We start from the raw sequence: 22,836 nt of genomic DNA on the forward strand, positions 1-22,836 counted from the left end.
TTTATTAAAAAATAATTTTATTATTAGTTTTATATATTGTTTGATAACATTTGATTCGTTGTCCGCCGAAAATTAAAGCTGACCGCCGACTGACCGACTGTTTAATGACCTAAATGGCCACCGAAAACACTGTATTCGAGTTTCTAGACAAGTGTTACCAATATTTAGGCCAATTGGACAACTTGGCCGACGATCGTGTGGACATCGATTGTGTCCGCCATTGGATTCATAGGTTGGCATTGATTGTGATGCCCGACACCGCCAAAGCATATTTGGAGCCAACCGTACGGTTGACCAAAATTAATAGCAAGATAATAGCGTTGGCCAAACACAATTGCCGACTAGCCGAACGAATGGTTGGCCAAAGTGAACGAAAAATGGCCAATGAATTGGCCATCAATGGTGTATTGTTTCGGTTGTCGCCCGAAATGCTTAAAGGTATCAACAATGTTCACCAACCGGCGGCGGGTGTTGGTGGCCATCGATCGACGACTAGGGCTACGCATGTTCAACGCGGTCGACCAATTGGTGGCCGTAAACGACGCCGAATGTCTGTTTTTGGCGCTAAACGTAAGACCCGCAGATCGGCTGATCAGATGATCATCGGTTAAGTACAGTAGTGATCAATCAATCAATCAATCAATCAATCAATTGATTAGTCAATTGAATAATTAATATATTTATGATTTAGTTTTTTTTGTTTTGTTTATTTGTTTACATTTTTTTCTTTTTAAATTATTAGTTAATTTTATTAATAGATATATATTTTTTATTAAAAAAAAGTATTAATAATAATAATAAGTCACTTATGATTTCAATAATAAATTTATGAATAATTAAATTCCTATATTATATAAACTATTCCCACTATTTTTAGATTTAATTTAAAACTTAGTTTTAATTATAAACGTTTATTTTGTTGTAATAATATAATAGTTATATATCTATATGTATTATCTATATTTGTTTATTAAATATTTTACTTTTATAAGTTTAAAAATATTAATACAATAATTTTCTAATCTAGTGTTTATATTATTTTTTTTTTGTTTAACATTATAATGATTTTAAAACATTACAATATTTTATTATATGATATATACAGTACACATGTTTACTTATAAATTAGTTTTTACTTTTAGTTTGTTTAACATTAATTAATTTACTGATAATTAAATTGCTATTTAAAAAAAAAAACATTTGTTATTATTATTATTACGACTAAATTATTAATATATAATATAATATAAAAACAATGAAATCATTGCCAAAGAATTATGAAATGGATGTCAACCGAGATATCAATAAATGTGAAACAGATTTGACTGATAATGTCATCACAAATAATGGCAATAATAATAATAATAATAGAGTAATGATTTGATTGACAAAACAATCGCTAAAAATAACTAATAAATAATAATATCATTGAATTTATAGTCAAATAAAACAATTTATTATATTTTAGATTTTGAATAATAATAGATATTTTATTAAGACTTTTCTATACAAAAAAAATAGTTTATTCAAATAGTAATAAATTAAAAGTATGTTTTAAAAAGTAATTATAAATTTATAAACTTTTATTTTTGTTAACTGTTTAACCATTTATGTTGCAAAACACCGTCAATAGTGATACGATCTCTTGTATTTGGATGCAATAATTTGGACAAAATGTCGAAACAATGTTCAGTATAGGTATGTCTTGTATTATTTGAAATGTCATAATTTTTTATAATCATATTTTGATAGATACTCTTATAAGTGTCTAAATTTAAATTTAAATCTTTATATGTCTCACAATTGTTGGGTAGAAACGGTATTTTTGCGCAAATCATAACATATAGACAGACACCGAGTGACCAGAGATCGGCCTGAAATGGATTATATTTTTTCAGATTATCTATTTTCTGATCGGTATTAATATAAACATAAATCTTAAATATTTGTGGCGACATATACTCGACAGTACCGAAACATTTGTACTCTTTGACCACATCTTCCTTATAGCTGACACGACTCGTCCCAAAGTCGGCAATTTTGACCATTTCTTGGCCGTTGTTATCAATAAATACCAATAGATTACCTAATTTAAGATCTTTGTGTGCAATCTGTTTGTTATGCAAATACTGTAAACCATTGGCTGTATCTCTGAAATATAATTTTGTTTTAGTTTCCGACAGTTTTCTATATTTCTTCATATTATAGTCGTCTGTATTTTCATCTAACATCTGATATTTAACTGATCCCTGTTTTGATAATTCCATAACAATATAACAACAAAATTTATTTTTCACTTTTTCCTCAACAATAAAATGGTCGTAAACTTGTATAATATTTCTATGTTTTTCTCGGACTAATAAAACTAATTCCCGTTTAAAACTTTCCCAAATATTTTGTCGGTCTTTATTGTTGGTGTTGTAGTAGTCATTAATTTCTAATATTTTACAGGCAATAGGTTGTTGTGTATTGATTTTGATGCCATACATAACCTTAGAATTACTGCCTTTTCCAATATCAGCCATTAGTTCCCATCCCTGATGTCGTATACATTCATCAACCGATTCAAAGTCATAGGGAATTTCAAATACTCGGGTCAGGTCTTTGCTGTCAATTTTACTGATAGCTATCTCTTCACCACTACTTGTAAGCCATCCATCTTTAGTCTTATCTGATGGTATGGTTTGTCTCATTATATCTTTAATATTGTGTTTGTTTTTGACTTTCTTTTCCTTCTTCGTCTTCTTCTTCTTTGTCTCCAATTTCTTGTCTAATGATATAAAACACGGACACAACAAATGCAAAAGATCTTTAAAACACATTATTTTATGTTTCGTCAGTCAAATGGATGGATATTTATAATCAATTATTAATCAATCGTAAAACAGTTATATAACTTTTAATTACTATATATCTATATATAGAGTACTACATAGATCTGTATATCAATAATAACAAATTTTTAAAATTAACTGTCAATTCAATAATACATATAATTTAAAAGTTATTTTTAAATAATTAATAATTGTTAAAACGCGCAAATAATTAAAACAATTATTACAAAATAATAACAAAATTCACGCGAAATAAATATTTCCAATTGATTTCAATATTAAATTCTAAAAAATACTGTTAACTAATTCTAGCAAAAAAAAATAGTTTTCCACATAATTGTGTCCTTAAATATAGTGTCCACTAAAAAAATACCATTTAGTTGTTAGTATTACTACTACTACTACTGATAAAGTCAATTGACAAACACAATGAATAGCAAAGCACCGGACAATCAGCCGACAACCAGCAAATCGGATGACTGTCTGTCGGTTATCAATGACAGAGTTGTTGCCCTAAAGAAACTTCAATACGAAAGATACCAATTGGACGGACGATTGGCTAAAGAGATGTTTACAATAACTTCTCATTACAGCACTTCCTACGAGAAGATCGACAAAAAAATTTATGATATCATCAGTGGTCAGACAGATCCTAACACAACAGTTACAGACAACAAACGACTGAACTTTATTACTAATTCAGCCGACAGTCTCAAGAAGATGTTCGAAGATCAACAACTACTGACTACAAGCAGCGCCACAACAACAACATCACCGGTGAAAGGCATACCTGGCTTTTGGATTAAAGCCATGAAAACTGTTGATCACATCCATCAATGGATCGAACCGCGAGACGAACCCGTACTCCAACATCTGACTGATATCAGTATCCGTTTTGTTGACAAACTCTTTAAAATTGATATCATCTTTAAGTTTGAAGACAACGAATACTTTGGAAACCAAGAGCTGACAAAAACCTATTTTGTGTCATTCGAACCAAATGAAGACAATCCGTGGCAACAACACGACGGCTATTATCCGATTGCACGACACGGTTGTCGTATAGACTGGAAAACTGGTCGTAATATCACTGAACGACAGATGAAAGTCAAGGGCGTAAAGAATGAAACATCAAGTGTTGGCAACAAAAGTCATATGAAGTTAATGTCGTTTTTTGACATATTTGATAACGAATTGCTTCAGAGATCGCCCAACGATGACATTGATGTCGAAGAATTTCTTGAAGACGACTGGAGTCTCTCTCGGGTACTCATCAAACACTTTGTGCCCAACGCTGTCCTCTATCTTACCGGTGAACTTCATCTGGACGACAAACAATTGGCTAAAGACATGGATGCAATCGATGAAATGATGGCCAACTATGATGATGACTGACCAGTGATGATGTCATCGGCGATATTGTCATTAAATATTTTAATGAAAAATGTTTTTTTATATTACAATATTTAAATTATTTATTTTTCTCAATATTTTACTACACTTTTAATGCATTGAAAACTTTTTTCATGTTTATAATGTTTTAATCAAAATTTTATTTCATAAAAATAGATTTATTAAATATTATATACTATTATTAACTATTACTATTAATAAATATAGTTTTATATATTAATTAAAAACATAAATAACAAAAAAATCAAATATGTGTAAAAAACTTGTAAACAATTATTGGCAATTGTATGATATATACGATACCGACGGGTATCGCTGGCCCGAACCACAGAAATGTCTGATTGTATTGCGATAATGTTGTTACCACTTGAAAGGACATAAAGAAAAAGGCTATTTGTACAAAATATAGGGCCGTCCGATGCATTTTGTCGGTTATGGGCGACGGACTGTAAACATAGTATAGATTGTAACGATCGACCAGATGTTTGGTTAGCAAATAAAACAAACCTATTAATTGTTATTATTGAAGATATTATTAAAAAATAACATTTAATAAAATAAATATAGAAATATTATTACTATATCCTGTATATGATATAAAAGATAATATATAGTATTATACTAACCTACGGGTGCTATCAGCGGACTGGATATGGAATAAGTGGTGACAACCGTAAAGATCAACAACAATATAGGATATCGTGAGCCAAAACTAAAATCAAAATGTATTTTTAGTCGGGCACTCTCATACTCGGCCACTGAGCGCGACAGCACCAGTAGATACAGGGCGTATTGGGCGGCTTCGGGAACTAATAATATTTGTAAAGAATTGCTGACTAAGGCCGACGATAGGACATAGTTCATGAAGAAGGCACTGTTACCCGAAGGAAACAAACAATTCCATCGGATCTGCTGTTTGGACGAAGTATTTTCACCGCTGAATAACATGTCCAACATTACGGCGGAACTGTTTTTTTTTGTTGTTGACCATAAAAGATATGACGATTGGATCAATTAGAGATTGTGTTTATTGTAGTCGTAATACTATGGGAACAGTTACTTACGTGTAAAGACCGAGCGCTGGAAGTATGAGTACCATTAATATGAGAAAAAAATATGACTTAAACATAAGTGCGTGAGATAATGAAGATTTTGTCTTATATGGGATCTGATTCTGGACTAAACTGATTAGTGACGGCAGTATACTAGTCATTGCCATCAACAGGTATGGCTGACCAAACTGTCTTAAACCGACCTGAATTCACGTACAAATAACTTATTTAAATGACGTTTAATACAAATCCAATAACAATTTTTTTAATACAAAAAATTAGAGACGAAAATACCTACCAGTACTGGCATGTCTTCACTGCCAAACGGAGACATTAATATATTGACGGCAATGGACGGCGTCGACAGAAACAAAAATATTAACGTCAGTATCGTATGAAATATGACACTCATTAGACAACTGTATCCTTTGTCCAGTGATAGGTCTGTCCTATAGATTATTGAAAGGATAATAGAGAACGGGTTTATTGAATAAATATATGATTAGATATTATTACGGATGAGACAAACCATTCAAGATTTTCGGGATTCGGTGCATAATTCACTTCCCAATTGTATGTCTCGAGTGGATCGGTAGTTTGGTTACTCACAAAAATCCGGCCAATGGACTTCAGGAAACGGGTGCAACACGAGCACCGGTAGTAAAATTCGTTGTAAACCCTATAATTCAAATATAAAAATTAATAAAATTGCCAAAAGTCAGGTTAATTGACAAAAATACTAACTGTGCAGCCATTGACTCGTCGGCAAACACGACAAACACGCGGCCAACCGGTTCCCAAAATAATCTTTTTACTTCTTTTTTGATCAGATTCTTGAGTTCGGCTTTTTCTTCGGCGTAATACAGAGTGCCATCCAATTTGGGACAACAGCCGCAACAGAGACAGACGCCTCCAAATTTGCCCAAACAGTATGGCCTGACTTCGCATCGGTAGCCAAACTCCAGCCAATATCGATGACAATATTGTTTAGCTTCGATGGCTGTCAACAGTCTGTAATCCAATTTATCCAATTTGCGGATATCGTAGACAAACGTTATCCGTTTGATCATCACTTTCGGGAACCGTTTCTTGAAATAGTTTAACAATTGCGATGACTTTCTTCCCGATTTCGTTATATTTTCGATGATCAGTGTCTTCTGGTCGACGTCACGCGTATGGGTGTTGACAACATTGTGAAAGTGGTGTGTCATATAATAGCCCTAACCATTAAAAAAATCAATATTTACACTTTGTTTGTATAACAATTGACAAACAAACAAGAAAAAAATGTCCACCAAATTGATGATTACATACCGTCACTATCATTATACAAGCCATCAGCGAATGGATCCAAACCAGATTGGATTCGTTACCCAAATTGGAAATAGTTGTCCGCATAAACTTATGCTTACTTAGCACTGGTATGTGTTTAAGTGTTCAAACACTGGTTACTAAAAGCTAACAAGTTTTCTTTAAATAATAATTATTATTATAACATACCTGCGTTACCGTAGAGATTGATCGGTAAARTAATTAACAAACAAACACAAGTCATGAGAGTCTGAAAATAGATGAGATATCGTTGAAACAGTAGATATTTGATGGCATCGGTTCCCTTATTCTTCATTATCTTCTCGTCGGTTATCATTAGATTTTTTTTGATCACTTGTTTCACATAATCCAAGAGTTTGATCTCAGGTTTTGGTGGTGTCTTTGGCTATCATAGTGTAGTGTTTGTCAATACATTGTTAATGAATTAATTAAATTAATTTTCTATTTAAAAAATCTTTACCTCAACTTTTGTCGACTTTTCTACTTCTTTGGAGACATAGTCGTGGATTAGCACCGACTTTAACTGCCGAACCTCCCTATCCTCGTCTGTATCGCTGCATATTTCGGTCGTCAATTGTGTATAGGGATCGTCCGGCAGTTTTTCGCTCAGTTCCGACCTAACCGTCGGTATATCGTTGTTGGAAATCTGTTGATCTTGTTTTGGTCCCCGTTTTAGTGAACTGTGTACTGACAGTGAACTGGGATGTCTGTAGAAGCCGATACTGGCATCCTCTTCGGCAATGACTTCTTCGACCGAAATTTTTTCGGGCATTTGGTCTTCGTATTCGTGAAGAATTGGCGGCAAATAAGCCAAATGATGTCTTTTATCGATTTCTTTGAATTTGGCTGTTATTCTGTCGTTTGTCTTTTTGTCGCCGTATATGAATGGCAGCCAATTGTCCACCAAAAACAACTTTCCGATCTGTTCTTTGCTTTTATTACCAACTTTTTTTACTCTCCAACGAATCACAGCGTATGCTATCAGTAAACCCTTTGAAATAATATTCAATTAAAACTATAGTTTATTAATACTGTATATGACTGTCACACCCGATCCAATCTAACCCGACTTACCGCAGCTATTATCGTATTGAACACAATATTAAAGGGAATTCCTTCCCAACCGACATCAATATTAAGTAGTGTCCGATTGTTACCAAACAGTATATTACATTCAATTTTTTGTCTATTACTGCTCATAGCTGAGGACAGTTATGTCTTACAGTTAGTTTTTAAGTAACAGTCAGTAAAATAAAACAAAAAATATCTTAATTTTGTAAAATAGACAAAAATTCAAACAACAAATATTACTATTGAAAATATTTAGTAAAAATTAGTTATTTGAAAAAATTAATCATTAATTCGTTATACAGTATATTGTTGTCGTGCATGAAATTAGACAAATAAATCAATGATTAGATTTCAGATATAATGTATAGTCTATTCTAAATTAAATTAATTTTTTTTGTGAGTTAATTGAATAATATTTTAAAATATGCAACGAATGGTATATAAATCTTTTATTTTTAATAAACAGTTAGTCTTTTATTAATGTTTCAAAGTATTGAAGTACTCATTGAATGTCATTAATTGATTTTATTTATTTATTTATTAATATAAAGGACTTCACTGTTGCTGTTGTCTACGGTTGCTGTTAACCATTGGTATCGCCAACAACAGCCTAAGACCAGACAGACATCATATCAAATATCTGTTAAGTCGTGTCTACGTTTGAGATCACTTTCAGCGATGAGGACTATGAGATTTGCTCAGTTGGCTAATGAAAATGAAAATCAATGGATAGACAATGTTTACAATAAATGCATTAAAAGTGTGGTCAAAATTACGCGAAATAATTTAATTGACGACGATCTCATATATTGGAGCACCGGTTGGATAGTAGATTCAACTATTGGCCTAATTGTCACCAATTATCACAACGTTGAAGACTGTCCTTTCGTTAACGTTTGGCTACCGTATGCTTCCCGAGTGCAAGACCTGTTGGCTGACTTACCACCTAATGATCCTAACTTAAGACATTCAATAAGCATGTTGTGGGCGCATGTGCTTTATGTTGAACCGCATCTGGATCTGGCACTGTTGACATTACCAAAGATTAAGTCCGGACAGTTAGCTCAGCTTAGGATTGCCAAAACAGACGCCACATTTGGCGATCAAGTAATGGCCATTGGATTTCCTGATTTGGACAGATCAGTGATAACCGGTATTATAAAATATGTATACTATATTGATGAGGTTACAGAAGGATGGTATAAGTATAGGGCCGTCACGTGGCCCACAAACCAGTTATATATGTTTGCACCGATAACCGCTTCAGAAGGTTGTTCCGGTGGAGCAGTGGTCAACATGGATGGCCAAGTGGTGGGTGTATTATTTAGTGGTGGTTTTAAATTACTAACCATTACTAGAAGACAGGATCTATTAGGTACTACTACTTTATATTTATAAATACATACAGTATATACGCAAAAATTTTATAATACTTCAACTAATTTCTCTCTCTCTCTCTCTCTCTCTCTCTCTCTCTCTCTCTCTCTCTCTCTCTCTCTCTCTCTATTCTAATCATTCAATTGATTCAAGATTTTATAGACAGATCTAAACGCAAAGGACATGAAATTCGTCAGAAATTAGTAAATGATAGAAAACAGTTGTATTCCTCCGGCAAACCATTTATCGGTGTTTTTGTCAAATACAGTACTGATAACCAAACCTGTTGTGTCCATAAATATATGCCGAACGCTGAGAATGTCAGGTATTTACAGATAATTACAGTAATATATTAATAAAATAAATATATTAGTAATTTAGTAGTAAATGTTTAATCATTAGTTAAATGAAATTTTCAATTTGTTAGACAAAACTTTAAAATTGGTGATCAAATTATAACTATCGATAAAAAATCAATTAACAATTTTGATGACTTAATGAATGCCATCAATCAGTTATCCATTGGACAGTCAATTGAATTGAGGATTAAAAAACTTAATACACAAGAAGTGACTGCAATTCATATTAATCGACAGACTATTGAAAATTCTTGTTTTTTCTAATATCTAATTATTTTTTATTGTTAATTAAAAAAACAAAATAATTTAATTATTTAGTTATTTACATACTTATTACAATATTTTATTGTTTCTGTTATTAACTAAATTTAGTATTTAAAAAAAAAATATAGGTTTCAATATAATGCACACTTTTAAATACATTTTATAAATTATACCAATTATTTTTTATTAAAAATATTGTACCGGTATAAAGATTAAGTTATTTTATTTATTATTATAGTGATTATGGAGTATATGTAAAATAATTTTTTTGGGTATATTTTATTTAATACAATTGCAGTCTCATTACAACCGATAATTACCATCAATTATATAATAACATATATGTTAATGCCATTTAAAATGTTATGTAAGGATTAAATTAGTTATATAAATCAATGTTTATTTTTATTACTATTTTTATTACTATTTTTATTATGTTTTAAAATATATGTTTTACTTTTTTACTTTAGTAAATAGTTTTTTTAAAATAATTTTTTAGATTATTAATATTTGAATAAGATTTTGTAATTTTTATATAAAATACTAACACAGTATTGTATAACGTTATGCAATTGTGTTTCAATAATATATTAGTAAAAACCATTTATTTATTTATTTTTTGTAGAATATAACTAAATTATATAAGCAATTGATTATGTTTATTTATTTTGTTGTTATTTTTTTATTTAAATTTATTATATATACTGTATATATATATGATCTCAATTAACCAGAGGAAAAAAATTTAATTTATTCGTGTGTTTAAAAACTAACCGAAGTTTAGTAAATAAATTTAATATTAATTTAATATATAACAATATTACAAATAAAATTGTAATACAATGACCAGTGGCGGAAAAGTAGTCGATATCAATGGCTGGACTGTTTGGTATGAAAAGTTTGGTACGGGACCCGAGATTATGTTATTTTTGCCCGATGCTATAGGTAAACTATATATATTATATAATAATTTAAATTGATTATAATAAAAATTATTAATTGTTTAATTAAGGCTCCGGTAGACAAGATTTTATTCATCAATTAGAGGGTCCGCAATCGTTTAGCCATAATGAATATACCATAATAGTTATGGACTTACCCGGTTGGGGCCGATCGCGGCCACCCGAACGACCGTACGGTCAAAATGTTTACGTCAACGATGCCGATGTGGCCGCCAGACTGATGGAGGTTTTAAAATTATCAAATTAAAAATTATTAAAGATTTAAAAATTTGTTATTAATTTATAAAATTATTTACTATAATGTAGATATTATGCTATAAAAACTATATATTATTTTGTTTCGGTGAGGGCGGAAAAGTTGGCCTAACAATGTCCGTGAGATACCCGAGCCGTATAAAAGGATTAGTTTGTAATGACTATAAATAATTATAATTATTTTTTTTTATTACACAAACCATCTAACTTTATCATTTGTTTTCAATTTGTTTATTAAGTGATATCAATATTTATGATAATATCGCCGGAAACTGTAGCTCCGATACTGGCCACGGTCAACACACGTAAGTGGATACAGGAAATGCGGGACAATTATTTGCCAGTGTATGGCAATCAGGACAGCAGCTTACAAAACATGTGGGACAAGTATATCGACTTTTTAAAGTCGACTACCGAAACCTGTCCCAATGGATTCGTGATCGAGTCGGACAAACTTGAGTCCATTGGATGTCCGATCCTTATAATTCACGGCAATCAGGTTTGATAATATATTTTTAGTTTTCGGGGGGGGGGGGAAGGGCGGAGGGATGGATGTGTGGGTAATTTAAGGACACAATATAAAAATGTATTACACTTTTTTTTGCCTCCCCCTCCTATAAAAATAGGACCAACTAATTAGTTTGGATCATCCAAAATACATTGATAAATACGTTCCCGACTGTCAATTGCATAGTTTCCCGAATGGTGGCCACAATTGTCATCAAAGATATCCGGTTTCAGTCAAACGAATATCCGAATTGTTTTTTATTAGTTTGTAATGATTTTTTGTATTTTAAATTAATTACATTTTAAACAACAATTTTTTTTTAAATTATAAGGTTTAAGTAATATTTTTATTTAAAGCTATTTGATTTATCTTTGAACAAATACTTTTGAAATTAAATATATAGATATACTATATATATATGTATATTATTTTACAAATATGATTAATAAAATTGATTTTTAAAAAAAACATATATATTTTGTTGTTGTAATTATTATTTAGTTTGAATGTATTATTATTATACATAATGATTTAATAATTTATTTTCAAAAAAAATATTAAACTATTTATAAAATATATACAATACTATTTGTAATATCTATATATATATATATATATATATATATATATATATATATATATATATATATATATATATATAGGGGGTGGAAACGCTTACAGATGTTCACAAAAAAATTAGTAAAATAAAAAAAAAATTAATCACTAATTATAGTTAAAAAAATGTACATTTATTTCAAGGCAATAAAATTTTTCCCTAATTTGTAGTTTTATTTTCAATAAATAGTAATTTATATATCATATTAATGTTTTTTTTAAAAATAAATTTTAAATTTACTGTATATTGTTCATAATTATTAATCATGTATAATATACATTGTATATTTATAATTAACGGGATAATTTTGTTTTTTTTAAACTGTTATTTTATATATATAAAAAATATCATATATTTTTAATATTTACAGTTATTATTATATTTATAATACTGTAGTAGCCATTAATAATAATAATAACCATTTAATATGATTTTAAATATATTAAATAGTAAAAACCAGTTGTGCAATAACTATAATATTTTAGATATATTTAAGAAAATGATTTTTATAAATTTATTTTTTTAAAAATTTTTATACATTAATTAAAAAATGTTAGAAAAACATTTGATACTATGTTTATATTAAAAATAGTTTAATATATAAATATATAGTTCTGTTTGTATTTAGTTTATTATACAATATTTATAGTGAATTAATTAAATTATAATATTTATAATATACAGTATTGCTGCGAAATTGTGATACAATGACCAGTGGACAGTTAGATATTAATGGTTGGCCCATTTGGTATGAAAAGTTTGGTACTGGATCTGAGATTATGCTGTTTTTGCCCGGTGCCATAGGTAAACTGATCTAATATAGTAGTTAAATTTTTAAAATAATAATTTTTTAAAAATAAATTATCAATGTAAATTACGGTAATTATTTTTAAATTATGAAAAAAAATTCATGTAAATTACAGTTTAAAGTTACATATTTTTAAATGTACTGTATGATTATTAATTTAAAAAAAACAGTTTATAATAATAAATTTTAAGTAATTTAATAAAATATATGCATTTTAGTATATTATAAATTTATTTTGATTTATAAAAATTTTGAAAAATTAATATTTGTTTGAAATAAATTAACCAAAATTGCCATAAATAATGATAAAGTATTACTAATTTGTAATTTAATAGAATTATCATAATTTATTTATATATCTAAATCAATAATTTTATAACTAAAATTATATAAAATTCAATTACATATTTATAAACTATAGTACAAATTAAATGAGTACTTTATATTTTTGCTTAATATATATAAAATTATAAAATAATTATTTTAAAATACGTTACGTTTATATAGTCATCATAAAGTTTTAATCATTTGGATAACACTAGTTTGCCAATCACTGGGATCTAAATTAGTTAAACAATATTAAATAATTCAAGTGTTGATAATAACAATTATTATTATTTGCTAATTAAGGAACCGGTAGAAGTGATTTTTTGCCACAATTGGAGGGCGCCCACTCATTTGACCATCGTCAATATACAATAATAGCTATGGAACTGCCCGGTTGGGGCAGGTCGCGACCACCCGAGCGACCGTACGGTCAAAATGTTTACATCAACGATGCCGATGTGGCCGCCAAACTGATGGAGGTTTCATTATTGAAAATTTGAAAACGATTTTAAGTGGTTATTAAATTTAATAATTATTTTTTTTGTTGTTGTCTAGACATTAGGCTATAAAAACTACATAGTATTTTGCTTCAGTGATGGCGGCAAAGTTGGCCTAACAATGTCCATAAGATACCCGAGCCGTATAAAGGGATTAGTTTGTATACAAAATAATTTAAAAAAAAAAAATATTTTAATACAAACAATCTAACTTTTAAAAACATATTGTTGAATTTTGTTTTAATCAAGTGATATCAATATTTACGATAATATCACCGAAAACGGTAGCTCCGACACTGGCTACGGCCAACACAAGTAAGTGGCCGCAGGAAATACTGGACAATTATCTGCCAGTCTATGGCAATGAGGATAATATACAGAAAATGTGGGACGGGTATATCAACTTTTGTAAATTTATGTTCAAATCATTTCCCAATGGTTACGTAAATAGCAAACTGGAAACCATTAGATGTCCTGTATTTGTATTTCACGGTGATCTGGTCAGTAATATATATATATATATAGATATTAATAATTTAGTTTATTTTATTATTTGTAAATTAATTACCGGTAATTATTTTTGTTTTCAAAAAAAAAAGGATCCACTTGTTTGTGTAGATCACCCGATACTAGTGGAAAAACTTGTGCCGTACTGTCAATTGCATCGTTTCCCGAAAGGTGGTCACAATTGTCATCATAGATATCCGGCTGATGTCAAGCGATTGACCGAACAGTTTATTAGAGAGTGTAATGATTTTCGTTGAAATTTTATTAACTAAAAAAAACAGTGTCTAACTAACTAAAACTATAATATATAAAGAGCCAGTCAATTGATCTTGCGCCACGTAATTTTTGAATAACTTTTAAACGGTTATAGATAATTTAATTCTGTAAAATAAATTTAAGAATATCATATCGACCACACTTAATATACACACTAACGCAAAACTAGGATGACCAGATATACATAATATCGGGACCAACGAAAGACACTATGCTACAGGTCAAACCACAACTGATAAATTTATTATGACAATGAAACTTTGTAGTCAAGAAATAATAGTTTAATATAAAAAAGAATCATCAAAATCGAATTGGTAGTTTAGTTTTTATGGCTTGTTAAGTTTGTCATAAATCATATTATATAATATGGTCTAAATTAAAAATGACGTTATTTATGAATATTATATATTTATTAGATTTAATTTTAAATTATATTAATATTTCTAAAAACGAAATTTTAATATATCGACTAGTTTTCAAAATAATCGAATTTGAATATAAATCACACTATTGTAATTTGATAATATAATTTATATTAAAATTCGATAATTTTGAAAACTAGTCGATATATTAAAATTTCGTTTTTACAATTAGCAATATAATTGAAAATTTTATCTTATAAATATATAATAATCATAAATAACGTCATTTTTATTTTAGACCATGTTATATAATAAGATTTATTACAAACTTAACAAGCCATAAAAACTAAACTACCAATTCGATTTTGATGATTCTTTTTTATATTAAACTATTATTTCTTGACTACAAAGTTTCATTGTCATAATAAATTTATCAGTTGTGGTTTGACCTGTAGCATAGTGTCTTTCGTTGGTCCCGATATTCTGTATATCTGGTCATCCTAGTTTTGCGTTTGTGTGTATATTAAGTGTGGTCGATATGATATTCTTAAATGTATTTTACAGAATTAAATTATCTATAACCGTTTAAAAGTTATTCAAAAATTACGTGGCGCAAGATCAATTGACTGGCTCTTTATATATATTATACAGTAATATAAATAAGTTGTCTTATATAATAAATATAATTTTTGTTTAAACCACTTTTCATATTTATATTTAAAAAGTATCAACATTTTTGTTGTTGTTGTTGTTATTATTATTATTTTTGTTGTTTTTGTCTTGTAATTCAATTTTATTTTTTATTATTATTTTTTACAATAAAAATTTACATATTATTTTATAATTTATAAATACAATAAAATTATCATATTTTTCTAATTAATCTTATGTTTTAACGCATGAACTGTTTTTAATATTTAATAGTTATTTATAAAGTCATTATTATTATTATAATAAATTTATTATCCTGGTTATTTTTGCCAAATTGTTTGTTATATTATGAATACCTTTTTTGAAATAATAAAATATAATAAGTAAAAATAAATTGTTTGTTTATAATATCATTATTAGTATATTTTTCACATTTATTATTTATTTGTCATATATATCGTATGAATTTTTAAATCATTATAATATATTATATAATCATTTAAAAAGTCATACGATATATATATATAACAAATAAATAATAAATGTGAAAAAATATTAATACTATTATTACTTGAAATATTAAATAGCAATACATTAATAATGATATTATAAACAAACAATTAATTTTTACTTATTTTATTATTTTTAAAAAAGTTTTCCACAAATTAATTAATATTTTATAATTGTTTAGTTTTACTTAGATTTAAAAAAAATTAAAACATATGTTAAATTTATTTATGCTTTTATAATAAATGATTATATTTAAAATATTGAGCATTTTTTACTAAATATTCTACAATATAAATGATAAAATAATTTTTTAATGTAAAGTTATTAAATAAATTTTATTATTTTATTGTTATTATTAAAATTATTAACTTATTATTAATTGAAGATAAGTAGTAATGATACAATTTGGTTAGTTATAGTTAAATTTTATTATTATATTTGAGATTATTATTAAATTGTGCATATAAATCAATAATAATTAATTAATACAAACTTATTTAATTTTATACATTTTTTATCAATCAAATGAGATACAATAAATTGCATTTACATTATAATTAATAGTTTTTTTTAAAAAATAGATAATTACAGTTAAGTCTCTTTAGTTAGACATATATATATATATATATATATATATATTAAAAATATGACATAACGTAGTTTTATATATCGTATAATGTATAAATAATATTATAATAAAAACCAGTTATTCAACATTAGGATATACTGTCGTATAAGCAATTGATTATTTTTAGTTTTATATACAGTATATGTTGTTTTCTTATACATTAATAATCTTAAGGAAAATAGTTATATCCAAGAGTTTATTGTTTGTTTCTCTCATTACTGAGTGACACAATTTAAATAATATAATTATTATATTATAATACAGTATTAGATAAAAGAGTAAATTGTGATACAATGACCAGCGAAAAATTAGATATAAATGGTTGGCCCGTTTGGTATGAAAAATTTGGTACCGGGCCTGAGGTTATGCTGTTTTTGCCCGGTGCCATAGGTAAGCTAAATCAATGATAATCATGTATTAGCAATAGTAGTACAAAATTATTATTATTTGCTAATTAAGGAACCGGTAGAAGTGATTTTTTGCCACAATTGGAGGGCCAAAATTCATTTGACCATGATCAGTTTACCATAATAGCTATGGAACTGCCCGGTTGGGGTCGGTCGCGGCCACCCGAGCGACCTTACGGTCAAAATGTTTACATAAACGATGCCGATGTGGCCGCCAAACTAATGGAGGTTTCATTATTGAAAATTTGAAAACGATTTTAAGTGGTTATTAAATTTTAATAAATTACTTTTTTTGTAGACATTAGGCTATAAAAACTATATAATATTTTGCTTCAGTGAGGGCGGCAAAGTTGGCCTAACAATGTCCATGAGATACCCGAGCCGTGTAAAGGGTTTAATATGTATGTATACCATATCCATAGACTCTAACTAACTATTATTATATCACATATACTACTAATAATCTACTACTATATATATATATATATATATTAAAATTTGTATTTTTAATCCCCCAGTGATATCAATATTTATGATAATAACACCGCAAACAGTTGCACCGACACTGGCCACTGCCAACACACGTAACTGGCCGCAGGAAATGCGCGACAATTATCTGCCAGTGTATGGCGACGATGACTTACAAAAAATGTGGGACGGGTATATCAACTTTTGTAAAGTTTATATCAAAGCCTTTCCCAATGGTTATGTAACCAACAAATTGCAAACCATTAGATGTCCGGTACTTGTATTTCACGGCGATCTGGTCAGTAATATAACTATAAAATAATTATTAATTAATTAAATTGAAATCAGTAATTGAATTGAATTTAATTACCCGGTAAGGACCCGCTTGTTTGTGTGGATCATCCGAAACACGTGGAAAAACACGTGCCGTACTGTCAATTGCATCGTTTTCCGAGAGGTACCCATAATTGTCATCATAAATATCCGGCTGAAGTCAAGCGAATAACCGAACAGTTTATCAAAGAGTGCAATGATTTTCGTTGAAATTAATTAATTATTTTTTTTTGTTTGTGTTTAGATTTTTTTGTTTAAATTAAAATTATAAATTTATTTTTATATAAATTAAATATACTGTATATTAAAAAAATATATTTTATTTACACATAAAAATTGTAATAATTTTTTTGTTATTGAGGTATTATGTTATAAAATTAGTTAAATATTTCAAAATAATCGTAGTATTCAATACATTATAAGTACTTTACTATTAGTTTATTATATTATAATTATATATTTTTAGTTTATAACGTCATTATTATTATTGTAATTTTTATTTTTCTAAATTTAATACCTGGGTATTTTTTGTCAAATTGTTTCAAATTATTATAAAACATTATTTTTTTAATGTTATTGTTTAACTTCCTATTTTAAAAGTCATTATATAAATTACTGACATCAATGATAATAATTACAGTACATTATAAAATGATATTAATTTTTAAATAATATTAATACAGTGTATAAAACATCAAAAAATATAATCATAAAATATCATACGATTATTTAGTTTATTAAAAGTACTATTGATATAAATAATATCATATTTTTATTTTATAGTATGATATTAATAAAAATATATAAAAAAACAAATTAATAAATTTTTACATACAGTAATTAAAATTATTAATTGCCATTTATTTTGTTGTTGTTATTGTTATTATTATTATTATATGACTAATTTAAATATAATCGTTTTAGTAATTTATGTTTCTATTGAGTGATAATATTTGTCTAAATATTGGGTATTTTTAAAAAACTATAGTTAATACAGTATAATACAATTAACCAATTTTAATAATTATTAACCAATTTTCAATGTACTGTACATGTATAGTATGATATCTAAAAAATTTTATTTTTGCATTTTATGCACAAAAAAAATTGTTAATAATTTCAAAGTCTTGTATTACAAGGCTATTACCTAATATACAGACTATATTTTTTTTTGAATGCAAGTGAATGATCGCCAATATATTTATAATGACATATATATACACACACATGGGCTGACTTATGTTATGACACAGTTATCTAAGATACCGGTGCATCATAACTAATGTCTAGTTCCCCAACAACAACAACTGTATAACTGGTTTTGTAACTAAATTTTTATTATCTACTAATTTTTCCTTTTCATTTTGTTTTGTTATTTTTAAATTGCAACTTATTATATGTATATACAGTATATATATACAAATTATTATAAAGTATATATACATATATATAATCAAATAATAAATAATATTCAACAACAAAAAATACTGTAAACCCGTTGTAAAGATATTAATTTATAAACTATGACCAGCGCTTCGGTCGAGATTAATGGTTGGCCCATATGGTATGAGAAGCGTGGCACTGGACCCATACCGGTGCTGATGATACCGGGAGCATTAGGTTTGTGTAATTTTATTTTTTCGAAAACAAATAAAAACTAAAATAATAAATACTCGATATCTAAAACAATTAATTTTTTTAGGCTCAGGACTAAGCGATTTCTATGAACAACTGGACGGCGATGAGGCACTGGATCTGCAAAAGTATACATTAATCGCTGTGGAAGCGCCCGGTTGGGGCCGATCGCGACCACCGGTTAGACCGTACGGCAGCAATATCTACGATAACGATGCCGAGTGTTTTCATAAGTTAATGAATGTATGAGTTTATATATATATATATATATATATATATATATATATATATATATATATATATATATATATATATATATACTGTATATTGATAACTAGTTTATGTTAATTATGTCTATTAAGTCTTATATATAATTAATTTGTATTTTTATAGCACTTAGGTTACGATAAATACTATTTGATTGGTTGGTCTGATGGTGCAATTGTCGGCCTATGGATGGCCTGCAAATATCCCGGTTCAATCCAGCGTATGGTCATTCACGGTGTACTGACATTTTTGTATCCGCGAACACTGGCCGTACTCAAGTCGACCCGCAATGTCGAGAGCTGGGGTCAGGAGAAGCACGACTGCTATCTGAGAACCTATAAGAGCAAAGAGGAACTACAGAATCTATGGGACAGACATCTACGGTATTGCGATTATTTTAATTCATACTTTCCGATGGACACCAATGTTGATCATTATAAAAAAGTCAATTTCCCGATACTTGTCATACATGGAGATAGGGTATGATATGATTTATTATTATTATTATTATTATTATTATTAACATTTATAAGGTTGATAGCATTTTGTAAATAATTTGTAAATTTGTATTAAATTTGTAATTAATTATTGATTAGTAATCAATGATTACTATTACTTGTAGTATATGACAACTACTGTATTACTACTACAGTATTATTATTATTATTATTAAAGATATTTATTATTATTTTTTGTTAAACAAAAATATTAATCATACCCATTGATTGATTAATTAATTAATTTAGGATCCGATCAGTACGTTAGAGCACCCGGAGTATGTCATCAAACATATTAAATCGGCAAAATTGAAACGTTTTCCCAATGGTAACCATGACTTACATATAAGATATTCAGCTTCATATAAACGAATAGTCGAAGAATTTTTTGCTAATTAAACTTAATTGTTTTTTTAATGAAAAAAAAATGATAATTGACATTGATCATTTTAATAAATTTATAAATAATCTACACCAAAAAAAATAAATAAATAATTAGTATAATAATGTTTTTTATATACAATTTTTGTATATATAGATGTGTTGTCGTTTATATACTGGAAAAATATTTACAATAATTTTTACATTCATAAAATGGTTTTGATTTTAAAGTTAGATTGATTTTTTTTAAAAAAATAAATACTTTATATATTATTTATATACAATATATATATATCAATAAAATTTATAAATTAATATAACAATAATAATTAATTGTAATATTTTATAAAAAAAATTATTATTATGTCAACCAAAACATATACCATAAATGTCAATATACTGTACACCGTTTGTATCATTTATTTTTATTTGTTTCCATTAAAATATGTAAATTATTATTAATTATTCAATTTATTCACAATAGATTATAAAATACACTTAATTAAAATTGTCAACAATTAACTAAAAATTTATTACTTATTAATAAATTATATTAATAGTACTAATAATAATAAATATAAAAATTAGTAATTAACTGTTAATTATGTATTGTATTGTATGTAAAAAATTATTGCATGATTTTATACAATCATAATTAATATTAGCTTATATTTGAGTAACTATTTATAGATATGATTTATATGAATATAAAATTTATCAATTTAGGTAATAGGAAAAATTGATTAAAAATAATTATTAAATATTTTCAAATGTTTTAAAAACTATATTATTGTAAATTTTAACCAAAAAAGACAAAACAAAAATTTTCTTATTCTTAAATAACTGAAATAAAATAATTAAATTGCTGTCAATAATAATAAAAAATGTCAAACACGGCTCCGGTATCTATAAATGGTTGGCCAATATATTACGAAAAAATTGGTTCGGGACCTAATATTTTACTTATGATTCCCGGAGCTATAGGTATATAAAAATTATATATAGATAAAAAAAATTTCATGTTTATAATTAATGTTTATCATAACTATAAGGAACTGGTAGTACCGATTATAGTGACCAGTTGTCTGGTCCATACGCATTTGACCATGATCAATTTACATTAATTGCCATTGAGCTGCCCGGTTGGGGCCGATCGAGGCCACCATTGAGACGACATTCAAACAAAATATATACAAACGATGCCGACTGTTGTGTACAACTGATGCGAGTATTAAATAAATCAATTATTTTTATTATATAAAGTGTTAAAATTAATTTATTTATTTATTTATTACCAGACACTAGGCTATGAAAAGTTTCAAGTGTTTGGCTGGTCCGAGGGTTCACGGGTGGCACTGGTGTTGGCCGCCGACTATCCCGATGTAGTCACCGATTTGGTTGTGTTGGCATTACCTACTTATGCCACTGAAGTGCACAACAAAAACATGTTAATGACTAAAAACATTGACAATTGGGACAAAACTATGATTGACAGATATCTGACGGTCTATAAGGACAGGGCTGAGTTACAGAACCTGTGGAGGCGACACATAATTTTTGTGGACAACTTTCCCCAATTGTTTCCTAAAGGCATTTGTTATAATAAATACGATAGTATTAAGTGTCGCATACTATTACTTCATGGAGATCGGGTACGGGTGTGGGTGTGTCCGACCATAATATCATTATTGAATTAATATATTTTTTAAACAAAAATATTTAATTGAAATATTGAATTAGTATTTTTTTTATATATAAAATTATTAAAATTAATACTACTTTTACTAATAACAGACATTTTTAATTTAATTAAAAATTAAATATATATGTAATTTTTTTATAAATTTTTATTTATATATTTTTATATATATTTTTTAATTAATTTTAATTAGGATCCATTGGTTCAATTGGAGCATGTTGAACATTTGCAAGCTAACTTACCGCAAACTAAAGTACATAGGTAATTTTTTTTTATTAATTAATTATTTATATTTTAAAAAATAGAAACATAAAATCACCACGTTATTTTTGTTTATTATTATTATTATTGCATTAAATAATTGAAAATTTTTATTAATATTATTGATAATAATAGATTTCCATTGGGAGGACATAATATACATCAGGTATATAAAAGTGAATTCAAAATTATTGTCCAGAATTTTTTGCTAAATAAATAATTTTAAATTTAATTTTTAAATAATAATATTTTTAATAGTTTTATCAAATGATATTGATT

General features: G+C 27.4%; 9 protein-coding genes across 9 annotated transcripts; 7 read left to right on the forward strand and 2 right to left on the reverse strand.

Moving 5' to 3' along the window:
- Positions 1-1,592: 1,592 nt before the first annotated feature.
- Positions 1,593-2,822, reverse strand: LOC128955575 (probable myosin light chain kinase DDB_G0271550). Its single transcript, XM_054301247.1, has one exon. It carries the CDS (start codon positions 2,820-2,822, stop codon positions 1,593-1,595), a length of 1,230 nt encoding a protein of 409 aa, XP_054157222.1.
- Positions 2,823-3,263: 441 nt separating this feature from the next.
- LOC128955577 (nucleosome assembly protein 1-like 1) lies at positions 3,264-4,229 on the forward strand. Its single transcript, XM_054301248.1, has one exon. The coding sequence runs from the start codon at positions 3,264-3,266 to the stop codon at positions 4,227-4,229; it is 966 nt and encodes a 321-aa protein (XP_054157223.1).
- A 262-nt stretch (positions 4,230-4,491) lies between these two features.
- LOC128955578 (CSC1-like protein 1) lies at positions 4,492-7,940 on the reverse strand. Its single transcript, XM_054301249.1, has 10 exons — positions 7,706-7,940; positions 7,092-7,622; positions 6,800-7,016; positions 6,614-6,717; positions 6,044-6,519; positions 5,829-5,978; positions 5,598-5,748; positions 5,312-5,502; positions 4,874-5,214; positions 4,492-4,754 (listed from the first exon to the last, which is right to left on the reverse strand). Exons 1-10 carry the CDS (start codon positions 7,829-7,831, stop codon positions 4,492-4,494), a joined length of 2,550 nt encoding a protein of 849 aa, XP_054157224.1. The 5' UTR covers positions 7,832-7,940.
- Positions 7,941-8,111: 171 nt separating this feature from the next.
- Positions 8,112-9,702, forward strand: LOC128955579 (uncharacterized). The gene is made up of 4 exons (XM_054301250.1): positions 8,112-8,167; positions 8,254-9,077; positions 9,242-9,404; positions 9,507-9,702. Exons 1-4 carry the CDS (start codon positions 8,127-8,129, stop codon positions 9,700-9,702), a joined length of 1,224 nt encoding a protein of 407 aa, XP_054157225.1. The 5' UTR covers positions 8,112-8,126.
- An 839-nt stretch (positions 9,703-10,541) lies between these two features.
- LOC128955580 (valacyclovir hydrolase-like) lies at positions 10,542-11,698 on the forward strand. The gene is made up of 5 exons (XM_054301252.1): positions 10,542-10,647; positions 10,715-10,890; positions 10,971-11,073; positions 11,159-11,418; positions 11,546-11,698. The coding sequence occupies exons 1-5, from the start codon at positions 10,545-10,547 to the stop codon at positions 11,696-11,698; spliced, it is 795 nt and encodes a 264-aa protein (XP_054157227.1). The 5' UTR covers positions 10,542-10,544.
- Positions 11,699-12,750: 1,052 nt separating this feature from the next.
- On the forward strand, positions 12,751-14,439 carry LOC128955581 (valacyclovir hydrolase-like). Its single transcript, XM_054301253.1, has 5 exons — positions 12,751-12,847; positions 13,482-13,657; positions 13,734-13,836; positions 13,925-14,175; positions 14,275-14,439. The coding sequence occupies exons 1-5, from the start codon at positions 12,751-12,753 to the stop codon at positions 14,437-14,439; spliced, it is 792 nt and encodes a 263-aa protein (XP_054157228.1).
- A 2,460-nt stretch (positions 14,440-16,899) lies between these two features.
- Positions 16,900-18,027, forward strand: LOC128955582 (valacyclovir hydrolase-like). Its single transcript, XM_054301254.1, has 5 exons — positions 16,900-16,999; positions 17,069-17,244; positions 17,315-17,417; positions 17,535-17,782; positions 17,863-18,027. The coding sequence occupies exons 1-5, from the start codon at positions 16,903-16,905 to the stop codon at positions 18,025-18,027; spliced, it is 789 nt and encodes a 262-aa protein (XP_054157229.1). The 5' UTR covers positions 16,900-16,902.
- Positions 18,028-19,320: 1,293 nt separating this feature from the next.
- Positions 19,321-20,686, forward strand: LOC128955367 (valacyclovir hydrolase-like). Its single transcript, XM_054301031.1, has 4 exons — positions 19,321-19,437; positions 19,520-19,695; positions 19,846-20,199; positions 20,466-20,686. Exons 1-4 carry the CDS (start codon positions 19,341-19,343, stop codon positions 20,613-20,615), a joined length of 777 nt encoding a protein of 258 aa, XP_054157006.1. The 5' UTR covers positions 19,321-19,340; the 3' UTR covers positions 20,616-20,686.
- Positions 20,687-21,481: 795 nt separating this feature from the next.
- LOC128955583 (valacyclovir hydrolase-like) lies at positions 21,482-22,561 on the forward strand. Its single transcript, XM_054301255.1, has 4 exons — positions 21,482-21,581; positions 21,650-21,739; positions 21,834-22,261; positions 22,490-22,561. Exons 1-4 carry the CDS (start codon positions 21,482-21,484, stop codon positions 22,559-22,561), a joined length of 690 nt encoding a protein of 229 aa, XP_054157230.1.
- Positions 22,562-22,836: the final 275 nt, after the last annotated feature.

The sequence above is a fragment of the Oppia nitens genome, unplaced genomic scaffold (genome assembly GCF_028296485.1).
Source record: "Oppia nitens isolate AA-2021 unplaced genomic scaffold, nextdenovo-longstitch-racon4-pilon3 scaffold2_pilon_pilon_pilon, whole genome shotgun sequence".
NCBI lineage: Eukaryota > Metazoa > Arthropoda > Arachnida > Sarcoptiformes > Oppiidae > Oppia > Oppia nitens.